At 32.8% G+C, this 19038-nt stretch overlaps 1 protein-coding gene across 2 annotated transcripts; it reads left to right on the forward strand.

Annotated features, from left to right (window-relative positions):
* The first annotated feature begins 1399 nt into the window (after positions 1–1399).
* Positions 1400–16644, forward strand: LOC118048646 (probable LRR receptor-like serine/threonine-protein kinase RFK1). Of its 2 annotated transcripts, XM_035058416.2 has the most exons (24): positions 1400–1853; positions 2553–2727; positions 3085–3156; positions 3265–3333; positions 3421–3492; positions 3759–3830; positions 3956–4027; positions 4117–4188; positions 4297–4368; positions 4477–4548; positions 4650–4721; positions 5660–5728; positions 6226–6291; positions 6426–6488; positions 6586–6633; positions 6845–6888; positions 13066–13454; positions 13533–13731; positions 14258–14401; positions 14955–15073; positions 15182–15392; positions 15497–15734; positions 15825–15978; positions 16065–16644. In XM_035058416.2, the coding sequence occupies exons 1-24, from the start codon at positions 1757–1759 to the stop codon at positions 16440–16442; spliced, it is 3039 nt and encodes a 1012-aa protein (XP_034914307.1). In that variant the 5' UTR covers positions 1400–1756; the 3' UTR covers positions 16443–16644. The 2 variants fall into 2 exon arrangements, with proteins under 2 accessions (XP_034914307.1, XP_073268770.1); XM_073412669.1 differs by lacking the exons at positions 14955–15073; positions 15182–15392 and having other exon boundaries at positions 1401–1853.
* The last annotated feature ends 2394 nt before the right edge of the window (positions 16645–19038 follow it).

Raw genomic sequence — 19038 nt, forward strand, 5'->3', positions numbered from 1 at the left:
CGTAAATCTATATTTTAAAATTTCGAGGATCAATTAATTGGTTTTGTTAAACAAGAGAAGAAGGGAATAAGTTATAATTAACACTATCAAGCTCACTTTTTGTTGTTTAAGTATAGTTATCAGATTCGACCCGGCCTGACAGGTCAACCCGAGACTTTGGTGACCTAATAGAACCTAATAGAGACTCGTTTTTCTCTCTTTCAAATGTGTTTTTCATCCTACCCAGAGACACCCCCCCTTTTTATCATTTTCAATTGGTTACTAACCCATATAAAGTTTCACTATATAGATAAATACTAGAAAAAATATTTTCTTTTTTCAATGTTAGATTTGATGTTCATATATATATATATATTATGTTTACAAGAAAAAAATTGTGTTCTTTCAATGTGAGATAACAAAAAATATTTTTGGTTTAAATACTTCAATTTAATAGGATAATATAATATTTTTTCAATGTGGGATAAAAAACTTTTTGAAATAATCTTTTATCTTATATTCATATGGATTGTTTCTTAATTTTTTCATATGAAATATTAAAATCTCAAATATTTTTTTTTAAAATTTTTCTGTGCTGACCCGGGTCCAACATGTGTGACCTAGGACCCGATCCCTTTGTCAGGTCAACTCTAGACCAAATTTGATAACTATGGTCTAGCATGGTTGGGTCTGACATGGTTGTCAAGCCCAGACACCTAGATCTGGTATGTTTTCCATGACCAGACACCTGAGCTTGACATTGTTGCCAGGTCATGCCAGGTCCAAGTTGCCTGGATTGGCGTGACTGCCTACCATACCCAAGACTTTTAGGTCTGGTTTAGTAGCCAAGATATGCCAGATCCAGGTTGCGTGGGTTAATATGGTTGCCAGATATAACACTCTTGGGTCTGATAAAAAACTGAGTAACAATTTAAAAATTAACCCACTTAATTAAATTTAATAATACTATTAAAATATTCTCATATCTTTAAAAAAATTTTATATTAGAAAAAAATTAATATTAAACCGCTGCGTATCCCTGCTAATATATATAAAAAATATCCCGGGCTAATACGCTAGTCTTACTCCGATAAACATCGCTTCGTCACCAAGCAAATATCTCAACCCCGGTGTGTTTTTCTACACCCCCTAGCAGGCGTAACCTCTGTCAAAGGCCACGTCTTCCAATCAATAACATCTTGCCACGTCATATGTTATTGTTAATGATATCAAATATGTGAGGATTAAGCTTGTTGTTATTGTTAACTTTGTTGTTATTTTGGGTTCATGGTGGAACGGGAATGTGGAAAACTAGTTTCACCTCAAATGTGCGTGTTTTATACTTGGAAGAATGTAAAATATAAATTGGAAAATCAAAAAGGAAGGAAGCTATGAATATTAAATTAAAAAATTCAAAACCAAGTTCACGACAAGTTGAAAGTATTTCAAACAGTTGCTTTTAATTATTAAGAGTCAGAGTACACAGTGTCAATATCATACCATTGTTACATTGTATTAAATTATCTGCTGCTGCACCTTCCGCACACAACTGGGACAGGCAAAACTTTCCACCCAGATTCACCTGTCTTTGGTCCTTCTTGATTTGTCCACTGCATGCGTTTCTTTTCCCTCGATTTTTTTTTGATCCACGGAGCCAGAATTTTGTTACCTCATCTTGAAAACCAGACACTATTATTAGCTGCTTGGTACTGCAAACCCAACTGTGTATCTTAGTTGCTTTAGAATTAGAAAATCCAAATTATCTCTACTCTTGATAATGCTTGCTGGGAAGTTCTTTGTTTTCTTGACTGTTAGTCTTACTAGTTGCTTAGGGTTGCTGGCGTTTTTTGAGGCAAAGCTGGTTCAAGAAGAAGGTAAGTCACAATTTCCTTCATTAAGTTTGTTGCAGTGCTCTTTCTTTTTAATTGAAATGGGACCTTTTGGATTCTGGGTTCTTTTGTTGATCTCTGGGATTTATTGATGGAACCACTTGCTTGGTATTTTGGAGAAGATGTGGGGAAAAACGGTATAGAAAAAATAATAATTAAAAAAAGAGTACAACTTTGAATCTTGGGTATTGGGCTCTTTGTGATATATAGGCTGCTTTCTGATGGTTACTGAGAAAATATGGGAAAGTGAAGGAAATTGGAAATTTGATCTTTGGGTTTTTTCATGTAAACCGAGAGTCGCTTCTTCAATCACTTGAATCGCTTAGACTGCTTGGCTAAGCCTAAGCTTATTGTCCTTTTTTCATTTTTAGTAAAGTTTTCTGTTTTATTTTTTTAACTAAATTTTTTCTCGGCAATTAAATGTGCATACATACATGAGAACGCTGGAAACAATCCTCATGCAAAAATGTAGCCTGAAAACTGAACCTAATGTCTCTTAAAGTGAACAAATAAAAACGGGATGAATTTGGGAGTGCATTGGATCTCAATGCACTTTTGCATTGCAGAACTTCGTAAATATAGGAATTAATGAATGCATAGCTTTTACTTTCAGTCAGCTTGTATTTTAATTCTTACAACATTAACTGCTCATATGATGCTTATCGGTCTATGGTTGATAAGTAGTTGATGCACTTGAAGAAATTGCACGAACATTGGGCTCTAAATACTGGAAGTTCAATGCTGACACTTGCAAGATTGAATCGGTTGGAGTAACTCAAGTCCCACCAAAGAACGCAGAGCAAAGGATAGATTGTGAATGCAAGAATGGGAACAATACTGATTGTCACGTCACATGGATGTATAATTCTCTCTCTCACTTCAGAAGAAATATTACTTGAATGGTCCTCTTTTTGATAGTAGGGTTTGGTTTTATTCAAATACATATTCTGTTCTGTTGTTGCTATGGTTAGAAGACGTATGCATTATTGATTACATGTTCTTTGCCAAGTCCAGACTTACTTTATGGAAAGGTTGCAAATGAGAAGTATGCTTTATTATGCAGCATTGTTTATTTGATGTATTTAACATGGTACTGCTGTTGATATTATGACTGTTACACACATCACATATACAACTGTTAGAATGACATTATAAGTAATGTACTTTCTTGATTGCCATTATCCTGATTTTAGTATCAATTATTCATATACTTCAGGGAGCTCAAAAATTATAATCTTCCTGGAGCGCTTCCACCTCAACTTGTTAAGCTTCCCCACCTCCAAGTAGTGTAAGCGCCCCTTAAAGTTCTTCCCTATTCTCTTTGATGTTAGTATTCCCACACAGTTCTTTATACTTGACAATGCTACATTTCAAGTAACCTTCATTTCAAGTGCAGTGATTTTGCGTACAATTACCTGAGTGGTACGATACCACGTGAATGGGCCTCAATGCAGTTAACCTCAATGTAAGCTATGGTCAACTCACACAATCTCTCTCCTTTGGAATCAATTATAGTCTCCTCCATAAACATCACTAACATATAATCATGCAGCACTCTTCTCGTAAATCGTTTGTTAGGGGAGATTCCAAAGGAATTGGGAAATATTACCACTCTCACCTACCTGTAAGTTGCAAACTTGTGTTGATATTTTTTGTTATTCATTATCTGGACATTATTATACAGACTAGAGTTACATGCATTTCCATGAAATTTGCAATAGCTTTGATGTTTTTATCTGTTGTTGGATTATTTGATACACCATCCAGGCTTAGTAATCTTTATTTCATAGAGATTAATAGAAAGATGTAATAATGTATTTCTGTTACATTGGCTTAGAAATCTCAAGAGCTTCAGTTTGATTTTGGGTATAATCTTTATTTTTAATTCAGGTCCCTTGAAGCGAACCAAATTTCTGGCATAATCCCCCCTGACCTTGGAAAATTGATCAACTTGCAGACACTGTACACTTCATTTCTTCCCTTGTTATGTTACTTCTTTCATCCTTTTTATTTAGATTCTAAAAGGTTGCTCAAGGATGAAAGAGCATGCATCCTGATGGTTTGTTTCTCTAATATTGTACTTTCAGGATGCTGTCCTCCAATCGTTTTACAGGAAACTTGCCAGTGTCATTTTCTGGACTAATAAATCTAACAGATTTGTAAGCTTTGTAATTTTTTCCTTTAGTTTAAACTTAAACATTCACGCGGTATTTGTGCTAGTTAAACAGCTTCTGATTGTATAATGCAGTAGGATAAACGATAACAACTTCAGTGGAACCATTCCTATCTTCATACAGAATTGGAAAAAGCTTGAAAGATTGTAAGATACATAATTTATTATAACTTTCAATTTTTAGTTTTGAAAAAGATAACCATAAATACATGCTCATTTTCTAATTGCTGTTCTTTTGAATTTGAATGATTGAAGAGAAATGCATGCAACTGGACTGGAGGGACCTATTCCATTGAACATTTATCTTTTGAATAATTTAGTTGAGTTGTAAGTATAAGGTCTACTTGCTTTCATCCATTTGTCTTAGGTGACTTAATATGTTTTGTCTATTGAATCGATTAACAGTTATATTCATGGTGGGATGCCAATATGCAGGAGAATAAGTGATATAAATGGACCAACCCAGAGTTTCCCCATGCTCAAGAATATGACAGGCATGATCAGATTGTATGTTGACTGATCATATCATCAATGAAATTGAAGGGGTGAACTCTACCTTTATTCATTGAAGTATGTCTATTTAACATTGTTTTTTGTTTGTATACTAGAACTCTGAGGAGTTGTAACATTTCGGGGGAGATCCCTGCATACCTGTGGACAATGAAGAGTTTGGAATTATTGTAAGTAACCCATGGGAAGTTTGGTGCATGAAGTTTCTTAAACTTGCAGTTTTTGCATCGTCTTCTTCTATATTGTCAACTACGTATGCACACAAGGTTCCTCTGATTGTCCATAATTGTTTGAGTTTTTGAATCTATCAATATGCTTCACAAAGAAAACCTGCCAACTAGATAACCCTTTTAGTTCGAAAATTAAAGCAGGATTGACTATTTCAATTATTGTTTCATGTACTCCTGTGTAAATCTTTTCAAGTGTTATCAATTTTGGAACTTAATAGCAAGAAAACAGGGAGATTGGTTGGAATTATGATGGGAAAATTGTTCTAAATGTTTCGGTGGAAGGAAAATAGACAGCATGGAGTGGTGCTTGCAAACTTAATAGTAAGATAAATGAGCGAGTGGTGCCATAAGCTTTTAATATGATCACAAAAATGGTGCATACAAGCACTCATGTATGTCATACATATCTGTTTCATGTAAAGTTTATTTGTATTTTAAGCATTAAAACAATGGGTGCTTATAGTTAGTTTGACTTTCAGAACTTAGAACTATGAGAAGACTGAAGGTCTAAATTATTGTCGTTGTCAATTGAAAAAAATGTTAGTATGAACCTGGTATCTGTGTGCGTGTTTTCTTCATTGAATTCAATAGGCCAGATAGCATATTGATGTTTTCTTGTTGTTTGTTTCTATTTGCATATGGTTATGAATTGGTTTAAGACATCGCACATGATATCATCGCAACATTTTCTTCTTTTTATTGTTTGTTTAATATTATATATGGCTGAAAGAGTTGATGTTTGTTGTAAGGAGCAGGAAAACTGCTAACATAATGCAAACAAATAAATAAATAAAATGTTTGGTTTGTTCTTGGATTACTTCTGGCTGCTCTTTTCCATAATGAAAATTTTTGACCTATTAATGTTATGATCATTATAGGGATGTCAGTTTCAATAAGTTAGTTGGAAAAATTCCTGCCAGCATAAGTGCAGATCGCCTGCGATTCATGTAAGTCAGGTTCAAATTTCAGGTTTCATTGAAATTTTAAGGAATGAATTTCATTAATGAAAGAATGAGTCGAACTTGTCCCTTGATAGGAGAAGTACAAAGCTGATGTACATACACTCAGAAATGCCCACACAATCAAACATATCTAACAAAGTTTCATGATCATATCTGCTCTCTGATAACGGAGGCTGGATCCTTTATTTAAAAAAGGAGCCCCTTACCTAATTATGTTCCCACGAATAACGACTTTGTCAAGGGAGATTGGGAGTCAATCCTTTCTCTTCAGCGGTTTTCACATGAAATAGATACACTTACGTGTGAAATATCCACCATTGTAGTTGCAAGCTCAAAAATGTTAGCATGAAACAAAAAATAATAGTAACATGTCATGATAGTCCAGAGAATGCAACAGTTAGACTTTTATATTGAATCTTTTCTAATTACTTCCACATTCTAGTAGAGTTATAGCATACTAATATTGGCTGTTACTTTATCAGCTTTTTAACTAGAAACTTGCTAAGTGGAGATATATCAGAGTCAATCTTGAAGGATGGAAGCAACGTGTATGTATCTTATCTGATGCTTGTTACAGATTATTCTTTATCATTTATCACTTGTTCAGTTTTTGATCAAGGTGCTTAGCATTTTATTGCTCTAAGCTCTTACAATCTAGATTGACTGCAATGCATGTGTGCAGTGATCTGTCATATAATAACTTTGCATTGCAAAGCCCTGGGCAACCTGTTTGTCGAGAAAATATGTGAGAATACTCTTCTAAAAGTTGTACTAAATACTTCCAGTTTGATGTAATCTAGAATTTGATTTTTCTTCTTCTCATGTTCTTTTGATCTTACTAGGAATCTAAACCTGAACTTGTTCCGTAGCTCTTCAATGGGAAACAGCTCGTAAGATGCTCTCTCCAGTTTTGTTTAGTTTTTTTTCTGTTTGCTAGCAAAATGAAAATGAAGGAGAAATTCCAGAAGCTAGCATAGATATTACAGAATCCACTGTGCATATGTTATGCTAAGTTATTTTCATGCTTGCTCTTCCATATAGATTTTTCAGAAGAACTGTGCATATGTTGTGCTAAATTATTTTTGTCCCTATCTTTAATAGAAGGCGAGTTCTTCCATGCATGAAGACTTTCCGCTGCCCTAAATGTAAGTACATGTTATTATGAAGTTTGCAAACCGTTGATTTTTATTGCTCTAAATTTCCTTCTGAATTCTATAAACTACATACAAGAAAATTTTGACTACCATAAGGTGCTTCCTTACTGAAAATCTTTATATAAATAATAGAGATTGTAAACCAAAATTGCCCTTTCGCTTCAGAGGAAACATTTTGATTTAGAACCCCACAAGGTGGCTTGATTGGTTTAGGTTTTGGTTTACTTGTAGACAACCAGGGTTCAAACACCAGATCTTTCAGACTAGGGCTGGAGACCTGCACAGCAGGTCTCGAGTTCGAGTCAGGGCGTGCACCTTTTGTAAGAGCCTGGAATAGCCAGGGTTTTACTCCCTCACCTGGGCCCACAAAGTGCGCTTTTCGGGGGATGGGGTTTCCTCGAATCCAAAAAAAAAAAAAAGTCTGGGTTGGGTCCGAATGGTCCAGCAGAGCTGACATCCCTTGCCAACAGAACAAAAAGAAGAAAAAAAACAAGAAGTAGAAGCATCCTGATTTAAGACTATTTTCCGAAGCTATTTAGATATATTTCTTTGGCCTGTCTCTTGGTAACCTGAGGTTTCTTTTCGTTATTTCACTAGTGGATTGGTAAGTATTTAGATAAGAATAGATTCTGTAAGTGCAAGCAGTAGGCACCACAGGGGGTGCCATTTATAGACCAAAGAAGCTACAAACTTCACCTGACTTTTGACTAGAACTCATAATTAGATTCAAAATAAATAATTTACTATATTAAGAAATCCATGTCATTATAAAAAAGTTCCAATTTTCCGACATGCATGGTCTTAACTCAAAATCTTCAAAAGAGTTGTAAGTAGAAATCTATTAGAGGTATATATACAGTAGAATAAATTTTTGGGCGTTGAAACTTTTGTGAGGATGAAAAAAGGGTTTGGGTTTGGTTCTATTTCCCAATATGTTCATAATTAAAATCATCGTTGATTGATTGTTGAAAAATTAAAATAATTTATTATTTAAATTTTTGTTTTGATTGCTCCATATTTATAATAAAACACTTGACTTGTAAAGGGAAAGTGGGAGATCCTTTAGTTAAGGAGGTGGTTAGGAAATTTCTTTTTTCTTTTATTAATTGGAATCTCAAAGATTTTTTTTTTTGAAAAAAAAACTTCCTAATTAACATATGTTGACTCCTATCATTAAGAGTAAAGAATAATGTAATTTTATTTGGACAGTAAATATGACTGGTCTATGTTTCTAATAAAAGATTTGCTATTTATTACTTTTTTTTACCATAGCTATTATTTACTTGATTTGACCTTAATTAAACTAATGTACCTGCTTGTTTTATGTATTATCTTATAGATGGTACAAAATTTAACACAAAATAACTTAGAGATGACTTTTAATTTTTTCTTAATTGGTTATTTTTAGAATGGTTTTAAAATCTCTATTGAAACACAATAAAAATTATTGATAAAAAAAAAAAGGAGGAAAACATGACTTTGGATAAATCTCTCATTGTCAGTACAACATTCCAAGGAAAGTCAGGGCTTCCATAAAAACTTGCACTCAATCATGCCAGTAAAGTGAATTATTGATTCTATAACCTATTTAGCAACAGTAACCATTCTCCATAATACTATACGTAATGGACAGAAAACCACTTGCAATGACTGTTGAAACAAGTGTTTGCTCAAACCTCCTATTTTTGAGGAAGTTTAAACCTCCACCCACTTAGCCCCTCCCACAAGTAACCATAAATGCTATTATATTGCTCCCTGTACTACCCCGTAAAAAACCTAATTAAAACACTTGTTAGGGAGATCTACTTAGAATATAAAACGAAGGGCCCTCCAATGGAAGCACAAAAAGTTAATGTTCATTTGCTGGAGCAGGACCCAATAATCTTCTCTCACTGTTCTTCATTAATCACTTCATTAATCACTGCCTCTCCTTTATATGAGGTCTACAGTCATGTTTTGGGTTCGGCTGCCAAACAGACCCAATATCATTGGGTTAGGCTACCCAGCCAGAGGCAGACCCAAGTATTACAGTGTAGTCCACAGTGCAAACACTCTATGTCTATAGTGTGGTTCACAGTGTAATGAGTCTGTCAATGGTACTATTATATATATATATATATATATATATATATATGAGATAATATTTTTTGATTTTTAAAATTTTATTTTTTATATTATCACATCAAAATAATAAAAAAAAATATTAATTTGAATTTAAGAAAAAAATATTTTTTTTTAAAGTTTTTTTAAAAGCGTTCTTGAAACGCAAAAACAAACATATTTTAATAATAAAATTCAACTCAACCTGAAATGAAAAAAAATAAAATTATCATCACTCAATTTTTATACAATATAAAAAAAGTCAAATTAATTTATTTTGTAGTATTAAAAAAAATCAATAAAAGAAAATAAAAGAAATTAAAGAGGAAAAAAAATAAAATTGAAAATATCTTGAAAGGAGAAAAAATTAATGGGAAAGAAATTAGTTGCCACTGTATTGGCGCTACTCTGCTACGTGGGTTTGTCATCATATCAGAATAATACAAAAACATCAAAAAATATTAATTTGAAGTGAAGAAAAAAATAATTTTTTATTTTATTTTTTTAAAAGTATTTTTAAAACACAAAAATAAACATGCTTTAATAAAAAAATTCAACCCAACCTGAATGAAAAAAAAATTATAATCACTTAAACTTTTGCACAATATAAAAAAGTCACATCAATATATTTTCGCTTTACAGTATGAAAAAAAAAATTTAATAAGAGAAGAAAAAAAAAATTAAAAGAGGGAAAAAATAAAATTGGAAATATCTTGAAAAGGAAAAAAAATTAAAGGGAAAGAAATTAGTTGTCGGAGTATTGGGTGCTGTTCCGCTATGAACTATTCATGGTGCTACTGTAGAAAATACTTTATTTGAAGATGGTGATCGTGCAAATACATTCCATGCTTTTAACCCAACTTAAGCATTTTTACATGTAAAAAAAAAATTGTTATTGATTCTCCGTGGAGCGCTGGCCAATATGCTAGCTATCATATTATTACATAAGGTTATTTTTTAAAATATTTTTTAAAAATATATTAAGATAATATTTTTTTTGTTTTTGAAAATTCATTTTTCATATAATCACATCAAAAACTATTATTTTGAATTAAAAAAAAAATTTCTTTGTTTTTTAAAGCATTTTTGAAACACAAAAAAAAAACATGCTTTAATAATTAAATTCAACCCAACTTCAAATGAAAAAAAAAATATCACCACCCAACTTTTGTACACTATTAAAAAAGTCCCATGAATGTATTTTCTCTTTATAGTATGAAAAAAAAATTAATTAAGAGAAGAAAAAAAAAATCTAAAGAGGCAAATAAATAAAATTGAAAATATCTAGTAGTCCAACCAGATCCAATAGTGTTGGATCAGCATGCTCAGCTAGATCCAAGATCGATGGGTGTGATTGCGAGTCAAACCCAATAACGTAGGGTTTGGCTGCCAAGCGAGACCCATCACCTTTTGGAAAAGATTTGGGTATGCCTGCCTAGCCATACCCAATAGCGTTGGGTCTGCTACCAAGCCAAACCCAGCAGCTTTTGACATAGAAAACAAAAAAGACAACACCCCTTAGCAATATTTTTTGAATGAAAAACAACAAAGACAATGCCCCCATGACGCTACAAACATGCTTTAATAAAAAAATTCAATCCAACTTGAAATGAAAAAAAATTATCTTCGAACTTTTATACAATATAAAAAAAGTTACATCAATTTATATCTTCTTTATAGCATGAATAAAAAATTCAATAAAAGAAGAAAAAAAAATTCAAGAGCAAAAAAAAAACAAAAACAAAATGGAAACATCTTAACAGGGAAAAAATAAAAGGGAAAGGAATTAGTTGCCGATGTATTAGGTGCTGGTCTGGCTCCTTGGGTCTATCATCATATCAAAACAATACAAAAAATAAAAAAATATTAATTTGAAGTTAAGAAAACAATAAAAAAATTTCAAATTCTTTTTAAAAGCATTTTTGGAATGCTAAAACAATCATGTTTTAATAAGAAAATTCAATCCAATCTAAAATGAAAAAAGATTATTATCACCCATTTTTCGCACAATATAACTCTTACAGTATGAAAAAAAAAAATCAATAAGAGAAAAAAAAAATTTAAAGAGGAAAAAAAATAAAATTGGAAATATCTTAAAAGAAAAAAATTAAAGGGAAAGAAATGAATTGTTGATGTATTGGGCGCTGCTCTGCTATGCGTTATTCATGGTGCTACTGGAGAAAGTACTTTATTTGAAAATAGTGATGGTACAAATACATTCTGTGCTTTTAACCCAACTTAAACATTTTTACATTTGAAAAAAAAATTGTTATTGACTCGTTGTGGAGCATGGGCCAATATTCTAGCTATCATATTATTATGTAATGATTATTTTCAAATATTTTTCTTTTAAACTATGTTATTGACCCGCTGCCAAGCTAGACCTAGGTGTACATTGTTTTCTATAGTGCATTCACTCTATGTCCATAGTGTGGTCTGCAGTGCAATAAGTCTATGTCAACAACATTATTTTTTTAAATATTGTTTTTAAAAAATAAATTGAGATAATATTTTTTGATTTTTTAAAATTTACTTTTTATATCATCACATCAAAATAATACAAAAAAATAAAAAAAATATTATTTTAAAGTAAAGAAAAAAAATAAAAAATTTCAAGTTTTTTTAAAAACATTTTTGAAAGGCTAAAACAAACTTGTTTTAATAAGAAAATTCAACCCAACCTGTAATGAAAAAAATATTATCACCACCTAACTTTTGTACAATATAAAAAAGTTGACATCAATTTATTTCATCTTTATAATATGAAAAAAAAAAAAAATTCAATAAGAGAAGAAAAAAATTTAAAGAGAAAAAACTAAAATTGGAAATATCATAAAAGGAAAAAAAAAGGAGAGGGAAAGAAATTAATTGCCAGTGTATTGGACACTGCTGTGCTGGTCTGGCTCCTTTGGTCAGTCATCATCTCAAAATAATACAAAAACATCAAAATATATTAATTTGAAGTAAAGAAAATTTTTTTTTTAAATTTTTTTTAAAAGCATTTTTGAAATGCAAAAACTAACATGTTTTATTAAGAAAATTCAACCCAACCTTAAATGACAAAATTATCATCACCCAACTTTTGTACATTATAAAAAAAGTCACATCAATTTATCTTCTCTTTACAGTATGAAAAAGAATTCAATGAGAGAAGAAAAAAAATTTAAGAGGGAAAAAATGAAATTGGAAATATCTTGAAAAGGAAAAAAAAATTAAAGGGAAAGAAATTAGTTGCCTGAATATTAGGCGTTGCTCTGCTATGTGCTATTCATGGTGCTATTGTAGAAAATATTTTTTTTGAAGATGGTGATGGTGCAATTACTTTATGTGCTTTTAACTTAAATATTTTTACATTTGAAAAAGAAATTGTTATTGACTCGTTACGGAGCATGAGCCAATATGCTAGCTATCATATTATTACTTAAAGGTTATTTTTTAAAATATATGTATTTTTTTAAATGTATTGAGATATTTTTTTTTTTAACTTAATTTTTTATATCATCACATCAAAATAATACAAAAACATTTGAAAATTGAAAATATCTGGCTGCCCAGCCAGACCTAAGATTGGTGGGTGTTGCTAAAAGTCGGACCCAATAGCGTTGGGTCTAGCTAGCTAGACCCAACAACTTTTGGCACAGAAAACAAAAAAGACAACGCTCTTAACAATATTTTTTGACTATAAAACAGCAAAGACAATGCTTTCATGACACTACAGTGTCGTCTATAGTGCAAACACACTATGTCTATAGTGTGATCCATAGTGCAATGATTCTATATTCATAGTAAATGCAGTGTTTTTCCTTTAAAAGTGTTATATCTCATGCAGAAAAGCTACAATGACATATAGGATTGTCTATGTCCTAACCACAACTGCAAAAAATGGTCGCTTTTTCATTAATAAACTGGGTATAATAGTTACTGTTTCAGCCTGCACAGGTGTAATAACACATGCGGCTGTAATAAGTAAACAATGTACTTCAATCAACTAACATAGACTGGAACATTGGACTAAATAAAATGCTCAAATGTCTTTTATCTGCTCTCATTTTATTTCTTTGTGGGCAGATTCAAACTGTTTACATGTTAACAGTGGTGGAAAGGACATAACTATCAATGAAAACAAAACAACCTTGTCATATGAAGGAGATGGACAAGTAGAAGGTGGTGCAGCTAAATATTTTGTAAATGACCAAAGCTTCTGGGGTTTCAGTAGCACTGGGGACTTTATGGATGATTATGATTACCAAAATACTCGTTATACTGTATCTCTGCAATCATCAACCATCCCTGAATTATACCAAACAGCTCGCATATCCCCAATTTCTCTTACCTATTTCCATTATTGCTTACAAAATGGGAACTACACAGTAAACCTTCACTTTGCAGAGATACAGTTCACTAATGACCATACATATAACAGCTTAGGCAGGCGTGTTTTTGACATTTATGTTCAGGTAAGTAGTCACTCTAATTTGAAACTTAATTTTTTTTGAAGTTGGAAGCAAGGACTTAGCTGGACTACTGTGTCACAGGAAAGATTGGTTTCGAAAGATTTCAATATTGAAGATGAGGTTGGCAGTGCTGAAAAGCCTTTAGTTAAGCAAGTATTGAATGTCAATGTGACCAATAATATGTTGGAGATCAGATTCTATTTTGCCGGAAAAGGGACAACAAGGATTCCTGATAGGGGAGTTTATGGTCCCATCATATCAGCCATCTCTGTATTTTCTGGTAAGTTGTCTGTTTGACATTTATTCTCGATCATACAATTATCAGCAGTGCATGTACATATGATTGATTTAAAATCAGCACCACTGTGCTAAAGAAGAAGATTTTAGGGCTGCATAACAAATTTTGATATGTTTCTTATATTTGACCTTCCCTTGCTGGATAGCACTTGGTCTCTGTTTAAATTATGGGTTGAGATCCACAACAATATGCCTACCTCTCCTCTCCTCTCCTCTCTCCTGGTCACTTATCCTCTCCTCTCCTTCCCCTGTAAATGTAAATGTAGTGTAGGGTAACAGAGACTCAGGAAGGCGTGGATAGTATGAAACAACTATTTTATTTATAAGTTCTCCAATATTATGATAAAATAGTTTGGTACCTCAAGTGAGTATTATTCAGATTCTGGCATCTAAGTCCCATTTGGGTAAATTATTACAGAGAAACTCATGTAATTTAATGAAGTGTCATTTTAGTTTAAATATCCAATCTGTGTGTGTGATTGTGACTAATTTTTGTGTTTAATGGGCAGATTTGAAAGTTTGTGCTAGTGGGAAAAAGAAGGGAACTGTTTATGTGGTTGTTGGAGCTGTTGGAGCATTATGCCTGGTTGCCATTATACTGGTAATTCTTTGGTGGAAAGGAAACTTGCCAGGAAAATTGTACAGGAAAAGAGGTAACGCCATATATATTATTTACCCATGTTTGTGTTAGTAGTCTAATAAAATTCCACGCTGCATCCATGTTTGCCAGATGTAGGAAAAATTGTATGTGGGTATAATTTACATAGCTGCCCAAACACTGCAGCCTCAAACAGCATCCTATGGATTTGGTTTTGTTTCTAGTATGAGATTATGAACTAGATGGAAACAACTTGAGATTTCTTTGCTAAAATTATGCATGGACATTTAGGGAAAAGAAAAGCAAAAGAAGCATCAAGTTTCATGGGCTTATCTTTTATTCTGATACAAGTGGCTGCGATATTTCACCTCAAGATGATTACACACAATTATTAATTGTACAAGTTTGATTGACATTGTATGTAGTAAGGGTGCTTTCCTGAGGAGGAGGAAAGTTCAGGGTAGACATGCTTATGTTGGAGAATGAAAAATGCCTCTTTTCAATAGAGTTTCATGGTCTACTTTTCTCCAGAACTGATTTTGACTCGTAAATATATCAAAAGACTGACAATTTGTTGGCACTTTATGTCCTGTCTCCTACTTGAACAGATGTTAAAGAACTTGATTTTCCGAAGGGAACATTTTCTCTGAAGCAAATTAGAGCTGCCACTAATGACTTTGATGCTTCTAATAAGATTGGAGAAGGTGGTTTTGGTCCTGTATACAAGGTACGTTGCAAAAGATCTCAACTATCCTGTTTGGAGTATCCTCTGCCCCCTCCTCTTTCTCTTTTATGTCACAACTATGTGAAATTCTTAACAGAGATCAGCGTGCAGGGTCAATTACCTGATGGTACTGTTATAGCAGTGAAGCAACTTTCATCAAAATCACGGCAAGGAAATCGTGAATTCTTAAATGAGATGGGCATGATTTCATGTTTGCAGCATCCGAATCTTGTCAAGCTGCATGGATGTTGCATTGAAAGTGACCAGTTATTATTGGTTTATGAGTACATGGAAAATAATAGCCTTGCACGTGCTCTGTTTCGTGAGTGTTCATCAATATTAAATGAGAATATTCACCTAAAATATTATAATGCTAATTGAAATGATCATATGTATAACACTGTTTTCTTATCGGATGATTTGTAGGTCATGAAAACATTCAGCTTAATCTGGATTGGCCTACAAGGCTTAAGATCTGTATTGGGATAGCTAGAGGTCTAGCTTTTCTCCATGAAGAATCAAGACTTAAGATCGTTCACAGAGACATCAAAGCTACAAATGTGCTACTTGATGGGAATCTGAATCCTAAAATATCTGATTTTGGATTGGCTAGGCTTGATGAAGAAGAGAAGAGCCACATCAGCACCCGAGTTGCTGGAACCATGTTAGTCACCACATGCTTTTAATAAAAGCTGCGATTTTTGGTATTACTTTTCAATGTTAAATTACAAGTGTTCTTTATCTTGACATGCAGAGGATATATGGCACCAGAATATGCACTATGGGGTTACTTGACTGACAAAGCAGATGTTTACAGTTTTGGGGTTGTTGCTTTGGAAATTATTAGTGGGAAGAACAACAATAACTACATGCCAAGCAACAGCAGTTGTGTTTGTCTCTTAGATTGGGTAATCTTCTTTCTGTGCTTGATACGTTACACTCATATTGTTGGTTGCAAGTCCTAGTGCTGAAGTTTTAAATTACTTCATCGCAGGCCTGCCATTTGCAACAAAGTGGGAGTTTTATAGAGCTTGTTGATGAGACGTTAGGATCTGAAGTTAACATAGAAGAAGCAGAAACTATGGTTAAAGTAGCTCTCTTGTGTACAAATGCGTCCCCTACACTTAGACCTACAATGTCTGAGGTAGTGAGCATGCTTGAAGGACGAATGGCTGTTCCTGACACGCTTCCAGAACAGAGTTCATATACTGAAGATTTGAGGTTCAAAGCCATGAGAGACCTCCGTCAGCACGAGCAAAGTCATAGATTCAGTGGGAGACAAACACAAAAGTCAACCTCTATTCAAACTTTAAGCTCTTCATCTATATCTGAGAACAGCAGTTATGAGATAAGCTCGGAACCAAAGCTCTAATCATGTACCCCAGATCATATGGGGTTCTCAAAGAGTCCTTGACATGAGGAAACGATGCACTGGCTCTCTCACTGTTGTGATGTTGGGTTTCTGCTATTTATTTGAAATTTAACTCAGCGTGACTACAGTTTTTTTCTTCTTCCAAGTTCTGAGAGGGAGAGGCTTAATTATTTTTTATATAAAACTGCAAATTTCAAGTTTATCAGACGGATCTGTATGTACACTGGAAATTTCGAATCTCATTCCTGATTGTTTTTTTGCTGTCCAGTTCAATGGGAAAACTTTGTAAAGATCATGTTTTGTTCCATTTTCCAAGATGACTTTGAACAGAACTGGTGGGATGCATCAAAGATAAGCGGCTGAAGTCTTGCCGCCATTAATGGTTCCATATGATGGCAATTCCTTTGATGAATAGCATTGACGTTGCCACCACCGACCTCTTAATGACTTCTCTGTTAGGTGTATTTATTAGTAAGTAAAAAATTGAAAGGACTAGAGGAAGAAAAAACCCGACAAAATTAAGAGTTTCTATACATTCGCCAGGCAACTTTATTACCGAAGAACAGCTTAAGATATAAATATTGTTTTACACCATCGTAAACATATATGGCCTCTACAGCAGCGGTGCTGCATTCAAGCCTCACCTTTTGGCTTATCGTCTCAGGACCTGCCAATTGCCAACTTGCCTCATTCTTTTCTGTTTGTGTTTTTCAGAACCACCTCCCCTCCATAATTCTTCTTCATTTTTAACTACTCGGTCAAAACCAAATGAATTTAGTCTCGTAGCTTGGTCAATTTTGTTCCAACCATATTGATCAAATAGTTTAAAGTACCTATATACAACACAAATGCAGTAAATCAGGAAGACAGAAATGACAAGCATTAAAAATCATGTACGAGATGATCAACATTTCAACTTCACACATTTAATTGAGTCTATGATAAAGATAGGAATCAAGTGGAAAGAGTGAGTAATGTCTACTCCAATCAACCTTTTGTCTATTTTTTTTTCCTTGTAAATTATAAGGAGAACAAATAGACTCCAGGAGGCAAAGGTAAACAGCACATGATACTTATAACCGTAGAAGAATGGTACAACATAAAAAATAAAAAATAAAAAATAAAATTCCTAGAGTCTTTCTGGGTTAGTATCTTGCACATAAATTATTCATTGATTATTTTTGTCAGTCCCAGTAGAGCGACTAGGTGAAAAAAGGTGAGATTTGTTTTTTGGATTCATGCTGTTAAAACAATTTAATTAACATAAAATAAATACGAATACAAAAGAGAGGAAAGACTAAAATTCTTCTGAATTGATTTGTAAAAAAAACATCCTTTAATCTAAATACAAAGAGCTTATATAATGTAAGTGGCACAACCGGGTTAATTATATCCAACATCTTTTTATTATTAAATTTTAATTAATTAGATCTTTTTTTTATTAACAATCATACAACAACTGCAAGTAACAAAACACCTCAGCAGCATCACACAATTTTGCAAGCAATTTCATATCTACTTCACTTTCTTTGTAAAGAAATAAAAACTATTTTTTCAGTTCTTTATTGATTTTGCAGGGAAAACCAAATCATGAGCCAAAATGACTTTTTTTTCAAAGAAAAATCATTCCTATTTAGCTATTAAAAGAGTCAAAAAATTAAAATAAATTATCTTAAATTCTTTGTTGCGTGTTACTTGACTTGGAGTATTTTTTTTAGTTTTCATGAAAATACTATGATAAAAGAATAGATTAAACCTAGATTGATCTAGCCATTAGGTCAACTAAGTTCTAGAGTGACCTACCAGACGAGCCAAGTTTAATAACCAGGTTTGAACCAAATTAACCTAGATTTAAAGAACCTATGTTTATAAAAGAAGAAGAAGAAAAACAGGAATGGGAATTACTAAAATTAATCAACACTTCACGTACTATCTATATTGATTGATCGATCCATGCATCTTTTTGATCAAGTCCATGAGGTTAACAGGACCCAACGTGGAAAAAAGAAGTCATGTCTGCATCAATCAACCTATCAGCATTTAAAAGCAGCAAGTTCTTTCTACCTATGTCTTTATTGCAGAGAGAGAAAGACTAGCATCAATATTGATTGATCCATGCATCCATGAGATAACTTGAGTTCACATTGCAACTTTCAAGAATGCATTGAAGTTGTGAAAAGTCTTTGCGGAAAATTCTACGCCCTTTCGTTTTGCTGCTCGAACAGTTAGATATATCAAAAGTAAAAAGAAGGAAAGATTACTTGTACCTGTTGAAAGCAATTATATTTTAATACATTACACTTTACTTGTTGCATGTAGAATAATACTTTTCTGGGTTGGTGGTTGCTGTTTTGTTAAAAGGCCAATAAATACTTTTCGTGGTTTTCATTCTGTTAAATGGGTTATGATTTTTTTTTTTAACATATATTATTGTTTAGAATCTTGAGATTGTGAATGGTGGCAGAAGAAGCACAAATTATAACGACACTTAGGATATTAAAAAAAAGAAAAACAATAACTAACCTATAATATTTTAATTTTTTATGGGGATGGATATTATGAATATTTTTAATAAAATTTAAATTTAAAGAAGGAA

This window comes from Populus alba, chromosome 11, assembly GCF_005239225.2.
Source record: "Populus alba chromosome 11, ASM523922v2, whole genome shotgun sequence".
Taxonomy (NCBI): domain Eukaryota; kingdom Viridiplantae; phylum Streptophyta; class Magnoliopsida; order Malpighiales; family Salicaceae; genus Populus; species Populus alba.